The sequence below is a fragment of the Engystomops pustulosus genome, chromosome 9 (assembly GCF_040894005.1).
Source record: "Engystomops pustulosus chromosome 9, aEngPut4.maternal, whole genome shotgun sequence".
In the NCBI taxonomy this organism is placed as follows: Eukaryota; Metazoa; Chordata; class Amphibia; order Anura; family Leptodactylidae; genus Engystomops; species Engystomops pustulosus.
In genome coordinates this window covers 90042860-90064946 of record NC_092419.1, presented here as the reverse complement: position 1 = coordinate 90064946, position 22087 = coordinate 90042860, and the positions used below count along the sequence as shown (strand labels likewise).

At 49.8% G+C, this 22087-nt stretch overlaps 2 protein-coding genes across 3 annotated transcripts in view; both read right to left on the bottom strand.

Moving 5' to 3' along the window:
• Window positions 1-22087, bottom strand: part of RABGAP1 (RAB GTPase activating protein 1) — a 127594-nt gene that overhangs the window by 46215 nt on the left and 59292 nt on the right. The window lies entirely within an intron of this gene.
• On the bottom strand, window positions 16715-21619 carry LOC140077008 (probable G-protein coupled receptor 21). The gene is made up of 2 exons (XM_072123847.1): window positions 21507-21619; window positions 16715-21134 (listed from the first exon to the last, which is right to left on the bottom strand). Exon 2 carries the CDS (start codon window positions 21053-21055, stop codon window positions 19778-19780), a length of 1278 nt encoding a protein of 425 aa, XP_071979948.1. The 5' UTR covers window positions 21056-21134; window positions 21507-21619; the 3' UTR covers window positions 16715-19777.

Sequence of the window (22087 nt, the reverse complement as noted above, 5' to 3'; positions counted from 1 at the left end):
AAAGAAGGGAATCTTCAGAGAACTGCTTTGATAGGAAAAAAAATTGGGCTAAACTTTCAAAGTGACACAGTGTTATCCTACCAATAAAAATCATTGTGGTCACAGGGTCACTTACAAGTTTTATTTTTCTCACAGGGAAACAAAGACGAAGCACGGTCATGGTAATCCCATGATTTTACAGCAACATGTGAGTGGCGCTAGGCTGCCCTAGCCTTAAGTTACCTTTTGGGGGCATGGCCGTCTATGGGGACAAAAGGGGAGACATTCATATGAAAAGAAGGCATCTTGTAGAATAATTGTTAATTAATAAATTGCACCTCACTGAACACATAGTGGAAACACTGCGGGGATTCATGCCCTGAAGAGTTGTATGCGGTGAGGCAGCAAATTCTGTGGATGATCTTCATGAACAGCAAAAAATGAAAATAATCTACTATAAAGAAAACACATAATGGGGCGGATTGAATATCATGCAGGTATCTTCCGCCAGTTATGATGGAATGTCTTTGTAGCTCCTTTGGTTCATTTTGTTGGTCAAAAGGTATTAAAATTGTCTCATCAGACATGGGATGAAATGTTCTTCCACTTTTAAATGAAAACTTGCTTGTTTGCCTTTATAATGCCTAAGCAAATGAGCAGAGAAGAGTCACTTTTTGACCGAGAGGACTTGTGACTTGGGGTTCTGTGAGTTACAGAACAAAAGGCAGGCGGTTAAAACAAAGATGGGAATGTGAGCTGTAGATGCAATTCCCATTTAGGTCTTTGGTTCCGTAGAACTAATTACTTTACGTGGTACTATGATAACAGAGAGGAGGCTGCAGACTACTACAGAGACTTGTAACAGTGCAGACAACAATGTGTACGAGCTGATCAGGACTCAATTCCCAATATGACGCCATCACAGGTCTTGTTCACACGTTCAGTATAGGGGACGGGGTCCATTGCTGATCTACTAAGTTCTGTGCTCTATGTGCAATGACACAATAAGCAAGTCCCTCTAGTGGTCAACAGCGGGAAAAATTAAAAATGGGTTCCAACATGTATGACGTAATCAGGGGTTGCTAATCATTTGCTATGATAGCCGGGAACCTTTTAGAGGAAGAAAGTTATAATATTAAAGTAGTTCATAACGATATACTAGAAATGAGTAGTATAGCAATATATTGTATAACAATCAGACACCATAGGGTTAATTAAAAAAAAAAAAAAAACCTAGGGTGCCTAAACAAGTTATTTATAAAAATGTATATCTCATGTATATAAACATTTTTATCTAAAAATTTATAAGATGTTAAAATAGTTATTAATATATATATTATTTCAAATTGCCCTTTCCCTAGAATGCATATATAAATACACAAATAGAATCATACATGTTCAGAATCCCCTGGTGCAAGAATGCCAAATCTATCAGAATATAAAAACTATTGTCCCATGTTCAAATATCCAAATTACCGCTTTTTTTAACCATTTACCAGCCATCAAGAGGTGATAAAAAAAAATTGTGTGCAGTTTCTAAAATAATATCAACAAAAGAGTCAACTCATTCCACAAACACCTGAAGTTGAAGATAAAAGACCGGCGGGGGGCGTCGGAAAGGCTAGTACAGGGTTTTGGGGGGAGAATTGTAGGCTGGGCTTTGGGGGATTCACTGGCTAGATAGTCACTAGCTGGCTAGATAGTGGGGGGGGGGGGCAGTCACTAGCTGGCTAGATAGTGGGGGGGGGCAGTCACTAGCTGGCTAGATAGTGGGGGGGGCAGTCACTAGCTGGCTAGATAGTGGGGGGGGGGGCAGTCACTAGCTGGCTAGATAGTGGGGGGGGGCAGTCACTAGCTGGCTAGATAGTGGGGGGGGGGGGCAGTCACTAGCTGGCTAGATAGTGGGGGGGGGCAGTCACTAGCTGGCTAGATAGTGGGGGGGGCAGTCACTAGCTGGCTAGCTAGTGGGGGGGGGGCAGTCACTAGCTGGCTAGCTAGTGGGGGGGGGGCAGTCACTAGCTGGCTAGATAGTGGGGGGGGGCAGTCACTAGCTGGCTAGATAGTGGGGGGGGGGCAGTCACTAGCTGGCTAGATAGTGGGGGGGGCAGTCACTAGCTGGCTAGGTAGTGGGGGGGGGCAGTCACTAGCTGGCTAGGTAGTGGGGGGGGCAGTCACTAGCTGGCTAGATAGTGGGGGGGGGCAGTCACTAGCTGGCTAGATAGTGGGGGGGGGCAGTCACTAGCTGGCTAGATAGTGGGGGGGGCAGTCACTAGCTGGCTAGCTAGTGGGGGGGGCAGTCACTAGCTGGCTAGCTAGTGGGGGGGGCAGTCACTAGCTGGCTAGATAGTGGGGGGGGGGGGCAGTCACTAGCTGGCTAGATAGTGGGGGGGGCAGTCACTAGCTGGCTAGATAGTGGGGGGGGCGGTCACTAGCTGGCTAGATAGTGGGGGGGGCAGTCACTAGCTGGCTAGATAGTGGGGGGGGGGCAGTCACTAGCTGGCTAGATAGTGGGGGGGGGGCAGTCACTAGCTGGCTAGCTAGTGGGGGGGGGGCAGTCACTAGCTGGCTAGCTAGTGGGGGGGGGGGCAGTCACTAGCTGGCTAGCTAGTGGGGGGGGGCAGTCACTAGCTGGCTAGATAGTGGGGGGGGCAGTCACTAGCTGGCTAGATAGTGGGGGGGGGCAGTCACTAGCTGGCTAGATAGTGGGGGGGGGGCAGTCACTAGCTGGCTAGATAGTGGGGGGGGGCAGTCACTAGCTGGCTAGATAGTGGGGGGGGGCAGTCACTAGCTGGCTAGATAGTGGGGGGGGGGCAGTCACTAGCTGGCTAGCTAGTGGGGGGGGGCAGTCACTAGCTGGCTAGATAGTGGGGGGGGCAGTCACTAGCTGGCTAGATAGTGGGGGGGGGGCAGTCACTAGCTGGCTAGATAGTGGGGGGGGGCAGTCACTAGCTGGCTAGATAGTGGGGGGGGGGCAGTCACTAGCTGGCTAGATAGTGGGGGGGGGCAGTCACTAGCTGGCTAGATAGTGGGGGGGGCAGTCACTAGCTGGCTAGATAGATAGTGGGGGGGCAGTCACTAGCTGGCTAGATAGTGGGGGGGGCAGTCACTAGCTGGCTAGATAGTGGGGGGGGCAGTCACTAGTTGGCTAGATAGTGGGGGGGGCAGTCACTAGCTGGCTAGATAGTGGGGGGGGGGCAGTCACTAGCTGGCTAGCTAGTGGGGGGGGGCAGTCACTAGCTGGCTAGATAGTGGGGGGGGGCGGTCACTAGCTGGCTAGATAGTGGGGGGGGGGGCAGTCACTAGCTGGCTAGATAGTGGGGGGGGGGGCAGTCACTAGCTGGCTAGATAGTGGGGGGGGGGCAGTCACTAGCTGGCTAGATAGTGGGGGGGGCAGTCACTAGCTGGCTAGATAGTGGGGGGGGGGCAGTCACTAGCTGGCTAGATAGTGGGGGGGGCAGTCACTAGCTGGCTAGCTAGTGGGGGGGGGCAGTCACTAGCTGGCTAGATAGTGGGGGGGGCAGTCACTAGCTGGCTAGATAGTGGGGGGGGCAGTCACTAGCTGGCTAGATAGTGGGGGGGGGGCAGTCACTAGCTGGCTAGATAGTGGGGGGGGGGGGCAGTCACTAGCTGGCTAGATAGTGGGGGGGGGGCAGTCACTAGCTGGCTAGATAGTGGGGGGGGCAGTCACTAGCTGGCTAGATAGATAGTGGGGGGGGCAGTCACTAGCTGGCTAGATAGTGGGGGGGGGCAGTCACTAGCTGGCTAGATAGTGGGGGGGGGGCAGTCACTAGTTGGCTAGATAGTGGGGGGGGGGCAGTCACTAGCTGGCTAGATAGTGGGGGGGGGCAGTCACTAGCTGGCTAGCTAGTGGGGGGGGGGCAGTCACTAGCTGGCTAGATAGTGGGGGGGGCGGTCACTAGCTGGCTAGATAGTGGGGGGGGCAGTCACTAGCTGGCTAGATAGTGGGGGGGGGGCAGTCACTAGCTGGCTAGATAGTGGGGGGGGGCAGTCACTAGCTGGCTAGATAGTGGGGGGGGGGGCAGTCACTAGCTGGCTAGATAGTGGGGGGGGGCAGTCACTAGCTGGCTAGATAGTGGGGGGGGGCAGTCACTAGCTGGCTAGATAGTGGGGGGGGCAGTCACTAGCTGGCTAGATAGTGGGGGGGGCAGTCACTAGCTGGCTAGATAGTGGGGGGGGCAGTCACTAGCTGGCTAGATAGTGGGGGGGGGCAGTCACTAGCTGGCTAGATAGTGGGGGGGGCAGTCACTAGTTGGCTAGATAGTGGGGGGGGGCAGTCACTAGTTGGCTAGATAGTGGGGGGGGCAGTCACTAGTTGGCTAGATAGTGGGGGGGGCAGTCACTAGTTGGCTAGATAGTGGGGGGGCAGTCACTAGCTGGCTAGATAGTGGGGGGGGCAGTCACTAGCTGGCTAGATAGTGGGGGGGGCAGTCACTAGCTGGCTAGATAGTGGGGGGGGCAGTCACTAGCTGGCTAGATAGTGGGGGGGGGCAGTCACTAGCTGGCTAGATAGTGGGGGGGGGGCAGTCACTAGCTGGCTAGCTAGTGGGGGGGGGCAGTCACTAGCTGGCTAGATAGTGGGGGGGGGCAGTCACTAGCTGGCTAGATAGTGGGGGGGGGGCAGTCACTAGCTGGCTAGATAGTGGGGGGGGGGGCAGTCACTAGCTGGCTAGATAGTGGGGGGGGCAGTCACTAGCTGGCTAGATAGTGGGGGGGGCAGTCACTAGCTGGCTAGATAGTTGGGGGGCAGTCACTAGCTGGCTAGATAGTGGGGGGGGGCAGTCACTAGCTGGCTAGATAGTGGGGGGGGGCAGTCACTAGCTGGCTAGATAGTGGGGGGGCAGTCACTAGCTGGCTAGCTAGTGGGGGGGGGCAGTCACTAGCTGGCTAGATAGTGGGGGGGGCAGTCACTAGCTGGCTAGATAGTGGGGGGGGGGCAGTCACTAGCTGGCTAGATAGTGGGGGGGGGCAGTCACTAGCTGGCTAGATAGTGGGGGGGGGCAGTCACTAGCTGGCTAGATAGTGGGGGGGGCAGTCACTAGCTGGCTAGATAGTGGGGGGGGGCAGTCACTAGCTGGCTAGATAGTGGGGGGGGGTAGTCACTAGCTGGCTAGATAGTGGGGGGGGGCAGTCACTAGCTGGCTAGATAGTGGGGGGGGCAGTCACTAGCTGGCTAGCTAGTGGGGGGGGGCAGTCACTAGCTGGCTAGCTAGTGGGGGGGGGCAGTCACTAGCTGGCTAGATAGTGGGGGGGGGCAGTCACTAGCTGGCTAGATAGTGGGGGGGGGCAGTCACTAGCTGGCTAGGTAGTGGGGGGGGCAGTCACTAGCTGGCTAGGTAGTGGGGGGGGCAGTCACTAGCTGGCTAGATAGTGGGGGGGGGGGCAGTCACTAGCTGGCTAGATAGTGGGGGGGGCAGTCACTAGCTGGCTAGATAGTGGGGGGGGGCAGTCACTAGCTGGCTAGCTGGTGGGGGGGGCAGTCACTAGCTGGCTAGCTAGTGGGGGGGGCAGTCACTAGCTGGCTAGATAGTGGGGGGGGGGCAGTCACTAGCTGGCTAGATAGTGGGGGGGGCAGTCACTAGCTGGCTAGCTAGTGGGGGGGGGGCAGTCACTAGCTGGCTAGCTAGTGGGGGGGGGGCAGTCACTAGCTGGCTAGCTAGTGGGGGGGGGCAGTCACTAGCTGGCTAGCTAGTGGGGGGGGGCAGTCACTAGCTGGCTAGATAGTGGGGGGGCAGTCACTAGCTGGCTAGCTAGTGGGGGGGGGCAGTCACTAGCTGGCTAGATAGTGGGGGGGGCAGTCACTAGCTGGCTAGATAGTGGGGGGGGGCAGTCACTAGCTGGCTAGATAGTGGGGGGGGGGCAGTCACTAGCTGGCTAGATAGTGGGGGGGGGCAGTCACTAGCTGGCTAGATAGTGGGGGGGGGCAGTCACTAGCTGGCTAGATAGTGGGGGGGGGGCAGTCACTAGCTGGCTAGATAGTGGGGGGGGCAGTCACTAGCTGGCTAGCTAGTGGGGGGGGGCAGTCACTAGCTGGCTAGATAGTGGGGGGGGCAGTCACTAGCTGGCTAGATAGTGGGGGGGGCAGTCACTAGCTGGCTAGATAGTGGGGGGGGGCAGTCACTAGCTGGCTAGATAGTGGGGGGGGCAGTCACTAGCTGGCTAGATAGTGGGGGGGGCAGTCACTAGCTGGCTAGATAGTGGGGGGGGGCAGTCACTAGCTGGCTAGATAGATAGTGGGGGGGGCAGTCACTAGCTGGCTAGATAGTGGGGGGGGGCAGTCACTAGCTGGCTAGATAGTGGGGGGGGGCAGTCACTAGTTGGCTAGATAGTGGGGGGGGCAGTCACTAGCTGGCTAGATAGTGGGGGGGGGCAGTCACTAGCTGGCTAGCTAGTGGGGGGGGGCAGTCACTAGCTGGCTAGATAGTGGGGGGGGCGGTCACTAGCTGGCTAGATAGTGGGGGGGGCAGTCACTAGCTGGCTAGATAGTGGGGGGGGGGCAGTCACTAGCTGGCTAGATAGTGGGGGGGGGGCAGTCACTAGCTGGCTAGATAGTGGGGGGGGGGCAGTCACTAGCTGGCTAGATAGTGGGGGGGGGCAGTCACTAGCTGGCTAGATAGTGGGGGGGGGCAGTCACTAGCTGGCTAGATAGTGGGGGGGGGGCAGTCACTAGCTGGCTAGATAGTGGGGGGGGGCAGTCACTAGCTGGCTAGATAGTGGGGGGGGCAGTCACTAGCTGGCTAGATAGTGGGGGGGGCAGTCACTAGCTGGCTAGCTAGTGGGGGGGGCAGTCACTAGCTGGCTAGATAGTGGGGGGGGCAGTCACTAGCTGGCTAGATAGTGGGGGGGGCAGTCACTAGCTGGCTAGATAGTGGGGGGGGGGGCAGTCACTAGCTGGCTAGATAGTGGGGGGGGGGGCAGTCACTAGCTGGCTAGATAGTGGGGGGGGGCAGTCACTAGCTGGCTAGATAGTGGGGGGGGGCAGTCACTAGCTGGCTAGATAGATAGTGGGGGGGGCAGTCACTAGCTGGCTAGATAGTGGGGGGGGCAGTCACTAGCTGGCTAGATAGTGGGGGGGGCAGTCACTAGTTGGCTAGATAGTGGGGGGGGGGGCAGTCACTAGCTGGCTAGATAGTGGGGGGGGGCAGTCACTAGCTGGCTAGCTAGTGGGGGGGGGCAGTCACTAGCTGGCTAGATAGTGGGGGGGGCGGTCACTAGCTGGCTAGATAGTGGGGGGGGCAGTCACTAGCTGGCTAGATAGTGGGGGGGGGGGCAGTCACTAGCTGGCTAGATAGTGGGGGGGGCAGTCACTAGCTGGCTAGATAGTGGGGGGGGGGGCAGTCACTAGCTGGCTAGATAGTGGGGGGGGGCAGTCACTAGCTGGCTAGATAGTGGGGGGGGGGGCAGTCACTAGCTGGCTAGATAGTGGGGGGGGCAGTCACTAGCTGGCTAGATAGTGGGGGGGGCAGTCACTAGCTGGCTAGATAGTGGGGGGGGGCAGTCACTAGCTGGCTAGATAGTGGGGGGGGCAGTCACTAGCTGGCTAGATAGTGGGGGGGCAGTCACTAGCTGGCTAGATAGTGGGGGGGGGCAGTCACTAGCTGGCTAGATAGTGGGGGGGGCAGTCACTAGCTGGCTAGATAGTGGGGGGGGCAGTCACTAGCTGGCTAGATAGTGGGGGGGGGGCAGTCACTAGCTGGCTAGATAGTGGGGGGGGGGCAGTCACTAGCTGGCTAGATAGTGGGGGGGGCAGTCACTAGCTGGCTAGATAGTGGGGGGGCAGTCACTAGCTGGCTAGATAGTGGGGGGGGGCAGTCACTAGCTGGCTAGATAGTGGGGGGGGGCAGTCACTAGCTGGCTAGATAGTGGGGGGGGGGCAGTCACTAGCTGGCTAGATAGTGGGGGGGGGCAGTCACTAGCTGGCTAGATAGTGGGGGGGCAGTCACTAGCTGGCTAGATAGTGGGGGGGCAGTCACTAGCTGGCTAGATAGTGGGGGGGCAGTCACTAGCTGGCTAGATAGTGGGGGGGCAGTCACTAGCTGGCTAGATAGTGGGGGGGCAGTCACTAGCTGGCTAGATAGTGGGGGGGGCAGTCACTAGTTGGCTAGATAGTGGGGGGGGCAGTCACTAGTTGGCTAGATAGTGGGGGGGGGGCAGTCACTAGTTGGCTAGATAGTGGGGGGGCAGTCACTAGCTGGCTAGATAGTGGGGGGGGGGCAGTCACTAGCTGGCTAGATAGTGGGGGGGGGGCAGTCACTAGCTGGCTAGATAGTGGGGGGGGGGGCAGTCACTAGCTGGCTAGCTAGTGGGGGGGCAGTCACTAGCTGGCTAGATAGTGGGGGGGGGGCAGTCACTAGCTGGCTAGATAGTGGGGGGGGGCAGTCACTAGCTGGCTAGATAGTGGGGGGGGCAGTCACTAGCTGGCTAGATAGTGGGGGGGGCAGTCACTAGCTGGCTAGATAGTGGGGGGGGCAGTCACTAGCTGGCTAGATAGTGGGGGGGCAGTCACTAGCTGGCTAGATAGTGGGGGGGGGGCAGTCACTAGCTGGCTAGATAGTGGGGGGGGCAGTCACTAGCTGGCTAGATAGTGGGGGGGGCAGTCACTAGCTGGCTAGATAGTGGGGGGGGCAGTCACTAGCTGGCTAGATAGTGGGGGGGGGGGCAGTCACTAGCTGGCTAGATAGTGGGGGGGGCAGTCACTAGCTGGCTAGCTAGTGGGGGGGGGCAGTCACTAGCTGGCTAGATAGTGGGGGGGGCAGTCACTAGCTGGCTAGATAGTGGGGGGGGGCAGTCACTAGCTGGCTAGATAGTGGGGGGGGGGCAGTCACTAGCTGGCTAGATAGTGGGGGGGGGGCAGTCACTAGCTGGCTAGATAGTGGGGGGGGGGCAGTCACTAGCTGGCTAGATAGTGGGGGGGGGCAGTCACTAGCTGGCTAGATAGTGGGGGGGCAGTCACTAGCTGGCTAGATAGTGGGGGGGGCAGTCACTAGCTGGCTAGATAGTGGGGGGGGGGACAGTCACTAGCTGGCTAGATAGTGGGGGGGGCAGTCACTAGCTGGCTAGATAGTGGGGGGGCAGTCACTAGCTGGCTAGATAGTGGGGGGGGGCAGTCACTAGCTGGCTAGATAGTGGGGGGGGGGCAGTCACTAGCTGGCTAGATAGTGGGGGGGCAGTCACTAGCTGGCTAGATAGTGGGGGGGGGCAGTCACTAGCTGGCTAGCTAGTGGGGGGGGCAGTCACTAGCTGGCTAGATAGTGGGGGGGGCAGTCACTAGCTGGCTAGATAGTGGGGGGGGGCAGTCACTAGCTGGCTAGATAGTGGGGGGGGGGGCAGTCACTAGCTGGCTAGATAGTGGGGGGGGGCAGTCACTAGCTGGCTAGATAGTGGGGGGGGGCAGTCACTAGCTGGCTAGATAGTGGGGGGGCAGTCACTAGCTGGCTAGATAGTGGGGGGGCAGTCACTAGCTGGCTAGATAGTGGGGGGGGGGCAGTCACTAGCTGGCTAGATAGTGGGGGGGGGGCAGTCACTAGCTGGCTAGATAGTGGGGGGGGGCAGTCACTAGCTGGCTAGATAGTGGGGGGGCAGTCACTAGCTGGCTAGATAGTGGGGGGGGCAGTCACTAGCTGGCTAGATAGTGGGGGGGGAGTCACTAGCTGGCTAGATAGTGGGGGGGGGCAGTCACTAGCTGGCTAGATAGTGGGGGGGGGCAGTCACTAGCTGGCTAGATAGTGGGGGGGGGGAGTCACTAGCTGGCTAGATAGTGGGGGGGGCAGTCACTAGCTGGCTAGATAGTGGGGGGGGCAGTCACTAGCTGGCTAGATAGTGGGGGGGGGGGGCAGTCACTAGCTGGCTAGATAGTGGGGGGGGGCAGTCACTAGCTGGCTAGATAGTGGGGGGGGGCAGTCACTAGCTGGCTAGATAGTGGGGGGGGGCAGTCACTAGCTGGCTAGATAGTGGGGGGGGGCAGTCACTAGCTGGCTAGATAGTGGGGGGGCAGTCACTAGCTGGCTAGATAGTGGGGGGGGCAGTCACTAGCTGGCTAGATAGTGGGGGGCAGTCACTAGCTGGCTAGATAGTGGGGGGGCAGTCAAAAGCTGGCTATATACAAGGGGGCAGTCAAAAGCTGGCTATATACAAGGGGGCAGTCACTAGCTGGCTATATACAAGGGGGCAGTCACTAGCTGGCTATATACAAGGGGGCTGCTGGCTATATAGAAGGGGGCTGCTGGCTATATAGAAGGGGGCAGGGGGCTGCTGGCTATATAGAAGGGGGCAGGGGGCTGCTGGCTATATAGAAGGGGGCTGCTGGCTATATAGAAGGGGGCTGCTGGCTACATACTGGGGGCAGGGGGCTGCTGGCTATATAGAAGGGGGCAGCTGGTTCTATACAAGGGGCAGGCACTGGCAATATATAGGGGAGACTGTGACCAATGCATTTCCCACCCTCGGCTTATACTCCAGTCAATAGGTTTTCCCAGCTTTTTGTGTTAAAATTAGGTACCTCCTCTTATACTCGAGTATATACGGTATTTTCTTTGATAAGTTTTAAAAATATTTTTTAAAGCTGTAAACCAAAAGCTAGAAAAATGGCACAACTGCAATGTTTGGTCCGCCACATCCAAAGTTTTTTCCAGCTTCAAAGGAAACTGCACAGAAAATTAAATGGCGCCGTTTTGAAGTAAAATTTGTCCCGCAGATGATAAACTCTCATATGGCTCTGTTCCCACAGATTACTTGTAGTACAGGGAGTCCCCAACTTACAGATGGACCTCTCTGACCACTGTGACCTGTGGTGAAGCTTTCTGGATAATCCGTGTTCCCGTGACAGCACAAACTTTTTGAAAATCCAATTGTCAAAAGAAAAAAAAAAAACGTCCTGGAGTTGATATAATAGATCAGTTCCAACTTACATACAAATTCAACAGGAATGCCGCCTACAGGACCGGAAAATTGTGATCCGTAAACTTCTGGTGACATGTAAGCAAATAATAAGTGTGCTTAATGAATAGAACACTAATATATTAAAAAATATATACAGACGGTCCCTGACTTACAGACGAACCCTAGTTAAAAGACAGACCCCTCTGCCCACTGTGACCTCTGGTGACCTCTCTGGATGTTACTATAGTCCCAGACTGTAATGATGAGCTGTAACGTGTCTGTAATGAAGCTTTATTGATAATCCTTGGTCCCATTACAGCAAAAAATTTTAAAAATCCTTTTTTCACTGGGGCTAAAAAAAAAAAAAAAAAAATTTTGGCTCGGTCTACAATTATAAAATATACAGTTTTGACTTACATTCAGTATGGACGGTGATGAGAGTTCCCTTGATAATTGTGAATTCGGTGACGATTCACCGAATCGTAACCCGGGGACTGAATGTATATACCCCTACTTAAAGAACTCTCGACTTACAGACGACCCATAGTTACAAACGGACCTCTGGATATTGGTAATTTACTGTACTTTAGCCCCAGGCTACAATAATCAGCTGTAACAGTTATCGTAGCTGCCTGTAATGAAGTTAAAATCCAATTGTCACAGAGACCAAAAAAGTTCTGTCTAGGATTACAATGATAAAATATACAGTTCCGACTTCCATACAAATTCAACTTAAGAACAAACCTACAGAACCTATCTTGTATGTAAACCGGGGACTGCCTGTAGTTAAAAATTAAAACACTTGCTGTGAAGAGTTACCATTACTTGGTGCCCCAGAATTTGTGAACCTGCTCCAGTCCTGCCCTGGTTAATGTCACAATTAGATGTAGTCGCCCGACCCCCCCTGTCTGGGGCAGTATAAACAGTATAAACAGAAAAGCGTCTACAACACAAACTTAGCACTTTGTATAAAAACAGCTCCACTTCCGGGTTTTGTCCGCGGTTCAGACATTTGTATTTCTCCGTCTCCGATCTCCAGTTTTAACAAATGGACAATTAACCCGGGTGACAATTGTTATGAATTCCTATAGAAATTGTTGCACTAAATCCAGACTACTTGTGTACATGGAGGAGATCCTCTTATCCATACTGTGTTATTATAGTTTGGATTCTAAAAATATCAGTCCCCTGTGTAATTGGCTTCCTGAGAAATTTCTTCCCTTTTAAGGCTCATGTTGCCCCACAGGCAACTTTCTTCAGTGTTCTTTGGCAATAATATAACATTGTGTAAAAAAAAAAAAAAAAAAAAAAATCAGATGAAAACCGTGTGGTCAACGATTCCCTGCATTATGGAATGTTAGAGCGATACAAGAATACTTCACATTCTGGGGTAAGGCAGCACTACTGGGGGTAATGGCGGCACACATCATATAACCTACAGGGCAATAATGAGCACACGCTGACACTGCTCTAAATTATTCACATCGTGGAACGGTGCAAGGGTACCTCTAACTTGTCAATTCAGATCTCTTTCACAAGCAGCATGTTATAGAGCAGGAGAGGCTGAGAAGATTGTGCATAGTGTCCTACCTTCAGGCAGCATGTTATAGAGCAGGAGGAGCGAAGAAGATTGAACAAAGTGTCCCATCTCCAGGCAGCATGTTATAAAGCAGGAGGAGCTGAGAAGAATGTGCATAGTGTCCTACCTTCAGGCAGCACGTTATAGAGTAGGAGGAGCGAAGAAGATTGTACAAAGTGTCCTACCTGCAGACAGCATGTTATAGAGCAGGAGGAGCTAAGAAGATTGTACAAAGTGTTCTTACTGCAGGCAGCATGTTTTAGAGCAGGAGGAGGCGAGAAGAATGTGCATAGTGTCCTACCTTCAGGCAGCATGTTATAGAGCAGGAGGAGCTAAGAAGATTGTACAAAGTGTCCTATCTGCAGGCACCATGTTTTAGAGCAGGAGGAGTTGAGAAGATTGTTCATACTAATTTGGCAAGCTCTGTACAGGGCTGCGTAATCTGGTAAGGAATGAAATGACTTATACCGTTCCTTTCTAGTCATTTATAGACCCAAAAAGCGGGACATCTAAAATTACACTCCTCCACAGCCTCTAAACATGACTCATCTCATGACTCTTCTCTGCTCATTTCCACATGACTTTGGAGATTTTTTTTTATAGATAAATGGGGGACAATTCACATAAAAGAGAGGATGCTAGACAGAAGATTGAATAGCCTATTGGATTTATAGAGTGAAATCTGCTTCCATTTAAGGATTAATTGTATGAGCTTCTTTAAGATGCCAATACAATTGATTATGAGGGCAGCGCTGTAGGCACAGTTAAGCAAAACACTTAAAAGTTTTGCTGCCTACCCAATCCTGTAGTAGGCCCTACCTATTACTTCATAGTAATATAACCAGAGTTATAACAGAGGTATTACGATAAATAGATAACAATGTAACAACGGCCACACAAACTTCCTATAAAACACAGTTCTAGAAACAGAGGGACCATAAAATGACTGATCTAAAGAGAGAAATAAGATTTGAATCAGAACTTACACAGACTTCTTGAGAAAAACTTCGTGGCGATTCGGACCAAACATTACTCAACACTTCAAGTGCGTATGAAGAACCTGACGTTCATAAGTAAAATACAGAGGGCATCATTACCAACAACTATGATGGAAAGAAGCCCAACAAAAATAAGAGTCAAAAATAAACACGAGGCCTGAGAACTTCTCTTCCTCTATGGACGGAACAGCGACGTGACCAGTTACAAGGCTTGTAATACCCACTAAAATACTTCTCCTGTCTATGGGAACATCACAATTAATCAGTAGCAGAAAATTCTACCAAATAATAAAATATATATAAAAAAGTTTTAGGTTATGTTCAACTCTCAATTGGGGTTTACTTTAAGCCAGATCCACGATGACAATCAATGTATAAGTGTCTGGGGATCCCATGTAGAATTTGTACCATCAGCTTCAAGCAAAGAATTGAGAGCTTTGTGTGTATAAGAGTCAAATGTAATGGAATCAGGTCTATGCAATGAGAATTACTCATAACCTGAACACATACAGGGTTGATCCTGCAGTTAAACCGGGGTTGGACTGGCCCACGGGAGAAGCTGGGGTCTGGAGGTCCTAGGCTCTAACATAATGATGGGCCCTAGAGGTCAAGCAGAAAACAATCCAATTTAGAGGTTACTAAATTTTATGTTCAAGGGTTTGATGAATGATGGACTCCTGGTAGGCCAACACCAAGTTAAAGGGAACCTGTTCCCACATTTTTTACAAATACAGCTAGTGACAGTTTCCCATAGAGCCATATGAACTAAGGGTCACTCTTCTTTTAGCTAAAAATAGTTTAAATCACATCCCCATAAAATCAACATTGTAATCTAACATTGCACGTAGCCTGATCTAAAGCGAGGGTGTGTGGCCTCCCTGGGCTGAATCCACCAGCTGTATCCCATGTATGTATCTGATCACATGTAATCACAGCAGCCTTCATGGGGGATGGGAAAGAGCAAAGTCCAGGCCCCTCTCTAATAGCTCTAGATCCGGCTATATGCAAGGCAAGATTACAAAATTGATTTTATGGGGATGTGTGGGAAACTATTTTTAGCTAAAAGAAAAGCGTCACTTAATAAGGCTCAATAGAAACCTGTCACTAGTTGTATTTGAGAAAAATGTGGCGACAGCTTCCCTTAAAACCCACACATCTGCTCCCAACTGCTACAATTTAATTGCCAAGTAAGAGGAATAGAGAAAGTTGCATGGACGTATGACTGAAAGCTTAGACTACAGTAGATCGGTCTGTATCCATGGAAGAAGATGCTTTTATTAAAGAGTAACTGTAAATGTTTTTTTTCACAAATCCATAGCTCTTGGGATGTAAAACAACTTTGCCTAATTATCTTTGTTACCTATATCCAGCAGTTTCTTTGCTATAGGCCTCAGATTATCTCAGAGCTGCGATAGCTGCTTCCTCTGCCTGTGCTGACAGGCTCTGGAGTCCATAGTATAAACATCAGATAAACAAATCTATGGTTTCATGGGAGGGAAGAGCTGCTGCCGCCTGATCACAGGGAAGGAGGTCATGTGACAGCGTATGTAGCAAAGCTGGATGTGTGAATGCAGAGGTCTCCTACACAGACTAGTGAGGTACAAGATCTCCCGTTCCATCAGTTCCCCTATCCCAGTCTGTGATTTTACATAACTTTCTCCGTTTCTCTCTGCACCAAAGAGAAGCTATTAACAATTAGTGCTCACACAGCACAGGCTATACACTTGCACAGTGCACATGCAACTGGTTTACTCACGATTTCTTTCACTTATTGCATGTTCCCTGCTCCTCCATTTCATGGAAACAGCCAGGCTGTCACCATATACATCCTGTATGTGCACTGTGAAGTGTTTAGTGGATTTACTTTTGGGAAACTAAATGGATTTAATGCTAAATTACTTTGAGAGAGAACACAAAGCATCATGGGATCTGTGGGCAAGCTAACTGGCCTCAGCTTGAGGGCATAGACTGACAGACATTGGTCTCCACCCACTTCACCTTTGGTGAGAAAGATTTTTGTCAAACACTTTCATAATAGAAAATACCATAACTTTGGAAAGAAAATCGTGCGCAACACAAAGGCCTCGTTCTGTTTGTTTTTGAGGGGGGAATCACATACAATAATTTGGTAAAATCCCTATAACTTTACTGTTACGTTTTATAGTAGATCTATCAGCCTACTATGCAGCCCTAGGTAAGCACAAAATATTATAAATAGAGATCTGTAGTGGCCAAAACAACAGAAAAAGGTTGTGCATTCAGACACACAAGTTATGAGTCCGGTGTATCCATGAGAAGAACCAGTTGTGACTGATACGGGTTACTAAGCCTGTGGCATATGGGTTAAGTAAAGACAGAGGAAGAGTTCTCATCATGAATACACTGGACTCTAGCAATTCACACTAATAGAATGTAAATCGGCAAATTTTTGTAATATTTTGACAACTACTAGCATGGACCTACAACTGTAATAGGACATTTCATAGGAAAGCAGAGGATGTAAACAGATTCATATTTTAAAAAGTATTTTCCCCCAAACAATGGAAAAGTTGAAATAAGATTTTGGGTGAGAGTTCAAAGTTAAACATGCCAAAGACCTATGTGTTGTAGATTTGATCTATTTTTAACACTTTTTATCCAACCACACTGATCAGGCTTGCCAAAGGGTGTGTGACAACGCAAAGGGTTAAGGGTTGGTCCATGAACTGGCCAGATTTCACAGCCCCACCACAGTGCTGAGGAGGAGACTCTGCATCATAATAATACATGATGCTAGGAGTCCCTCCTTCCCACAAAACAGCAGCGCCACTTTGGTTACAGTTAGGCCTAACATATGGCACAGACCTATCCCGCTATATACCTATACAATGGGTTATGTCTACAGGTAACCCCTCCTCCCCCCGAGCAGAAACTATGCTCCGCCTGTCAATGTATACACTCAGCGTATACATCAGGATCATGTAAGATGTAAACTTTACACACTGTATTTATTGGCTTGGCTTACTTCAGTAAATAAAAAATCTCACAAAAACTGAGGCAGATCTGGAGCCCGATGCTGCACATTAGACCACATCCTTTTCATGGAGATTCACACACCCTATTCCATCAAACACTAATTTTTCTTAAACGAGTCTTGTTCGCAAATTGCACATTCATTAGTTAATCTTCCCCAAAAAGCACTGGCATAGTGAAAAAATAATCAGTAATATAAAAACTTGGAGCAGACAGTCTTCTGATGCATTTATTGATGCTTTATCATCCGTACTAGCTGCAGTAATAAATCACATTTTAAAAAGGAAATCTGCCGTGAAAAATTAGTCTAAAACAAGGGAAACTTGCTCATAGATCCAGGCACCGTGACTGTGGTAATCATCTTATATTTGTTATCCATGTCCTTTGTCCTTCTAAAATCAACTTGTGAAATTATGCTAATGACCCAGAAGGGCTTTGGGGGTTGTAACCAGAGCCTCTCCATGAAGGAGCACTTCCCCCTTCCTCTATGTACTGAAACTTCCTCTGATGCTGTGAAATTACATCAGGCAGAGGGAGAGGGAAGTGCTGAGGGAACATGGGAAAGGTGAAACAGCATGTGCAGCACGGAGGGGCCCTGGTAACTACCCCAGGAGCCTTTCAGGCACAATTTTAAAAGTTGATTTTTGAAGGAAGGAGGCCATTGATAACATGTACAAGAAGATTACCACAGTCACAGTACCTGAATGTATAAGTAAGTGTCCCTGGTTTATCAGGTTTGATGATAAATTTCCTTTAAGACTCTCTAGTCATGCTCGACCGCAAAATGTCCTCTTCTGTACTTACATTCTTGGTCACAAGATTAACCCTTATAGGAAAAGGCACAAGTGACTGGAGGGAATCTATGGGAGACGGATAAGGTCTGAACAATGAAGCCTGGATGTGTATCTGACCTTTGGACTGTAGATGGAGAACAAAAGATTCAATAACTACTTCCGAGACTATTTCTAGTGTTTCTTTTTTTTTTTTTTGGCTTTGCATTTTACACAGTTTTCAGTCTAAACAATACATTCATTGAGTATTGAACATCACAGCTTTAACAGTTTTGCTGCCAGGAGGACTTGCAAGGCAAAAGTTTTATAAGATCAAGAGCAGGCTGTGACCCCGCCAGCTTGTGCTGCACTACAACACCCATCATGCAACGCTCAGGAAGTAGTGCGCCAATGGCTTTCACGTCACATTGTGCTACTGGTCTTATTTAAAGCATACCTGGTGTCTAGACACAATTCATGAGAACATAGCCACATAGGAAACCTTCCATGATGAAGTAGTCAGGCTTCGTGCATATTAGGCAGCGGTGCAATGTCCCTGCTCACTCCTAGCAGAGGTTATGTAGGTACCAGACAAATCTTATAGAGAACCTGCCACCAGCTTTAAGCCCACTAAACTAATAGTCCCATCAAGTAGGGGATGAAATGTCCTTTTTTCAAAATTCCTTCTTTTATGTGAAATCTCCTCCAAAGTCAGGCAAATATGACTCGCCTCATTTTCACAACAAGAGTCAAGTTTCTAATCTGCTGCTGAAGGGATATTTCATGCTGCTAATGTCATTTTAAAGATGAGAATCTCATCTTTCAGATTCCATCAGGCTTAGCCTGCATGCACAATGACATATGCCCGCACAGCAACGGCAAGTGTCCTATCTATTCCCCATGTACGGAGGGATGCGGTGCCGCACGTGTGATCATTGCCAGTCTACGGGGATTTATGTAAGGCAGCAAGCTTGTGGCCGTACATACATCCCCCTATGGTCGTGTGAATGCAGCCTTATGGTTCTATGAACTGGACATACAGGGAATTAAAAAAGAAAACTATCATCACGCATCTACCTAATAAGGTAGATCCAGTGGCAGGTTCCTGTATTCTGCACCAGCCCTATGCTCTGGCTTCAGAGATGACGTCATGTCGCTGTAGCTGCGCAAACTCATTTACGAAGGCGGAGGTTCTGTGCATGCGCTGAACTTGCAGATGAGAGCGCGTAGCCACAGCGAGCTGCACGCTGCCTATAGGAGGGATCGTAAGAGGCTACTGGAGTAGCCGTAGCCCTCACGCCACAGCGCGGCTATTTCACTCCCCCATAGCCTCAAAAGAAAATTTGTAAAGTAAACTTTTTATTTAGATCTGGGACACTAGAAGTTTTACTAAAAGAAACATCGAGCAACCACTAAATACAAAAACCTTCCACCAGATCTACCTTATTAGGTAGATTCGTGATGATAGGTTTCCTTTAAACATTAGGCAAGACCTGGATCTTTATCTACAGCTTGCTTTTATAACTATGTTCTTAGCTGCCTGCACCTCTCATTCTGCAACCACAAGCCTGAAGTCACATGAAAAGAGGAGATTCTTATCTCTATTACAACACAAAAAGCATGTTTCAAGGTACAACAGAACTGAAGATAGGGGCTTCTGAATGGACACTCCCCCTAAAGCCACTAAACTTGACTCATCTCATGTGAAAATGAGGCGAGAAGAGTCATATTTGCCCGACCCAGGAGTTTCTTTATAGGTGAAAGGATGAAATTTTGCATAAAAGAGGGAATTCTAGAAAGGGCATTTAATACCCTTTCTGAGGGGGCTGGATAAAACCTAGTTACAGGTTCCCCTTAAGGGGTAGAAAACATCTCACATGACCGCCCTAAAATACGACTATTACAAACATGTTAAGCAAAACATTCTTAAGTTACACTTTTAAAAAAAAATTCCAGTGGTCAACAGTTAAATATCAATAATATATTATTTTCTTCCACTTTAGAAAAATATTGCATTAAATTTGTTTCTGGAATCAAATCGCCTATGCGTATAACAAAAATAAAAAAATGCTAAAGATATGAAACAGAGTGATGGGATCCTAAGTACACAAGGGGTCCTGATGCCGGTCACAATCAGTATAATCGGTTAACAGCTACATCCAGCTTAAGTGGGAATCCAAACATTTGGCTCCTCAAGTGGCGCCGTTTATAGAGCGAGTACACGACCAGCGTTCCGGAGAGTAATCCGAAGGCATCAGTGCTTCCCCAAGAATGTGGAACTCACTAAATAGACAGAAAGGTGACAAAATCATAATATGACTCGATCCCTAGAGAAGGACGTTACGTGAAAACCACAAACTCTAAGAGCCACAAGCTCCAGAAAGATTATTACATGACTTATTGCAGCTACAGGTCGGGTCCACAACGGGACTAAAGCACTAGATATATTCTGGCATCTGGTCCAATGTTCCTGGTGGAGGCCACATTCCCTAATGCTAGTGTACTAGATGTACGGAGACAGTCTGGGTAACGGTCCAGGATATTTAAGGATTGCAGTCAGTCGTAGGTCTCTTGGGGGCAGTACCAGTAGCATCGTGACCTTCACCCTGCCTGGAACAAGAAGCACAAACAGCTCCAGAAAGACGCTTCAGACCCTTCTGGAAGACACTGTTGGACATGCTGTAGATGACACAGTTGCAGAAACTGTTGCTGATGGCCAACCAGGTGGTGAGAAAGGAGGCCGTCTGGTTGGCATAGACCTTGGAGCTCTCCAGGAGGAAGTAGATGATGTAGGGCAACCAGAGAATGTAGAAGACGCTGGTAATGCGGAAGAGGACCGTTGCGTAACGTTTCTCTGGACTAGGTTGTCCCTGGGCGGGTTCACTGTCGCTGGTGCTGAAACGTACGCGCCTGTCATTTATTTCCTTGGTGTGCTGCTGGCAAATCCGAAAAATGTTAAAGTACGTGAAACAAACAGTGGTAGCCGCTGGGGCGTAGAGCATCACCACGATGAATGAAGTGAAATATGGACTGGTATGCCATGAGTTTGCGCATGACTGAAACACATCTCCGTGGTACCCAGGTTTCCCCCATCCCAAAAACGATGGCAAGAAAATAGCACACGAGTAGATCCAGAGCAAGAGGATGCAAAAACGGAGGCGACATGCAGTGACCAACGTGTTGTACGTCAATGGTTTGGTTATGGCGATGTATCGGTCGATGCTGATGCAAGCCAGTGACGTCATGGAGACGCTTTTGAGGACGGACACAACGTAACCAAATATTTTACATACGATCTGTTCTGGGAGCAGGTCAGTGCGATGCAGCAAAGTGAAGGATGGCACCAAGCAGCTGACCCCTACCAGAAGGTCGGCATAGGCCATGGTCTGGATGAAGTAACTGGTGGTGTGATGGTTCAGCAGGGGGGCGCAATGGAAGACAAAAATAACTATTAAATTGCCAGAGATGATGAGAACAGTCAGAAAGATAATGATCCCCACTTCCAGGAGGCAAACAGGAATGGCTTCATGTGATCCCACACCCAAAAGGCAAAATGGACTGCTGCCGTTGCTATTGCTATTAATTCCTTCAAAGGAAGAGTTCATTTTTAGATCTCCGAAGATATCAGAATCATGCCTGCGTCTCTGCCGTCCTTCAGCAAAACCCACGCTGCCTCTTGCAAGGGCTCCAGCTGTGCCGAGGCTACAATGTGGACTCCCTTTAACTTCACTGAAGAAGACGACCGTGCCAATTTCCTGCCATGTTAGAAGGAGAGGAGAAAAAGCTCGGGAAAGGAGCTTGGGACAAAAAGGTGCAGTCATCAGGAAGCAGGGGTCATGTGGGTTCTCTGTCCTCTATCCGAGGCAATCCCACTCCATCATTACGCTCCCATCAGAGCAGCTGAGAGGAGAGAATGTGACATGGTTTGTACAATATCCAAACCCATTACATCCCAGAAAATCTAACCCATCTACCTCCACACAGCGTGCATCCTAAATGTCACATGAAGATTCATGGACAATTGCCATACAGCGCAGCTCTGCAGGCAGGTCATAAATATATGGATAATAAGTATAGGAGCTTGCCATCTAGTATCTGCAGCCCATGTTACTAGGACACAGAATAAAGGACACATGCTGCCGCCACTTATCCTACCCCATAACTCAGCATCTGCACTAATCTAATAGCCGTCTACCCTCATACATGCACTTCATACAGTCTATTACAGAGAAAAATGACTGCTAATGCAATAACACCCCATAGATTATTTACCTGGGAAGTCACAGGCTCGGGAGAAGTCCCGCAGAAGGACTGCAGCTCACTTTGCTGCAGAATGGAGAAAATGTCTTTGTGAGTGTGGTCCTCTGCAAACCCTCCTCTCCTCCTCCCTCTCATACATTGCCAAGCTCAGGCAGGATCCCAGCCTGCACTACAGGACCCACTCACAGGGACATTGCAGCTCGTTCTTACTGTACATAAGTGATAAAAAGAGATTTACACATATGATCAGGGAGCAGCCATCCGACAAGGCTCATTATCCCCCTGAATATATTATAGGCTCTTAAAAGGTCATTGCAAGAGACATGGCTGAAGATGTACAGGATATTTACTACAAGATGCTATGGTACAGGAAAGATAGTCTCATGTATCCACGTTATATCATATAAGGGGTGTATGAACGTATATCATGACACGAGGAAAAACATGAAATCTGCTTACTAAGAACAACCAATAACCCTACAAAAGGACTAATGTCTAATTATAGAAACCATTCCGGATCACAATCAACTCAACATCGTTTACTATAGAATGTACAAAAACATATGGACTGACCACAAATAAGATGTATCCCT

Coding starts and splice junctions, on each gene's coding strand:
- LOC140077008 (XM_072123847.1), bottom strand. CDS start 21,055: ATGACTGCACCTTTTTGTCCCAAGCTCCTTTCCCGAGCTTTTTCTCCT.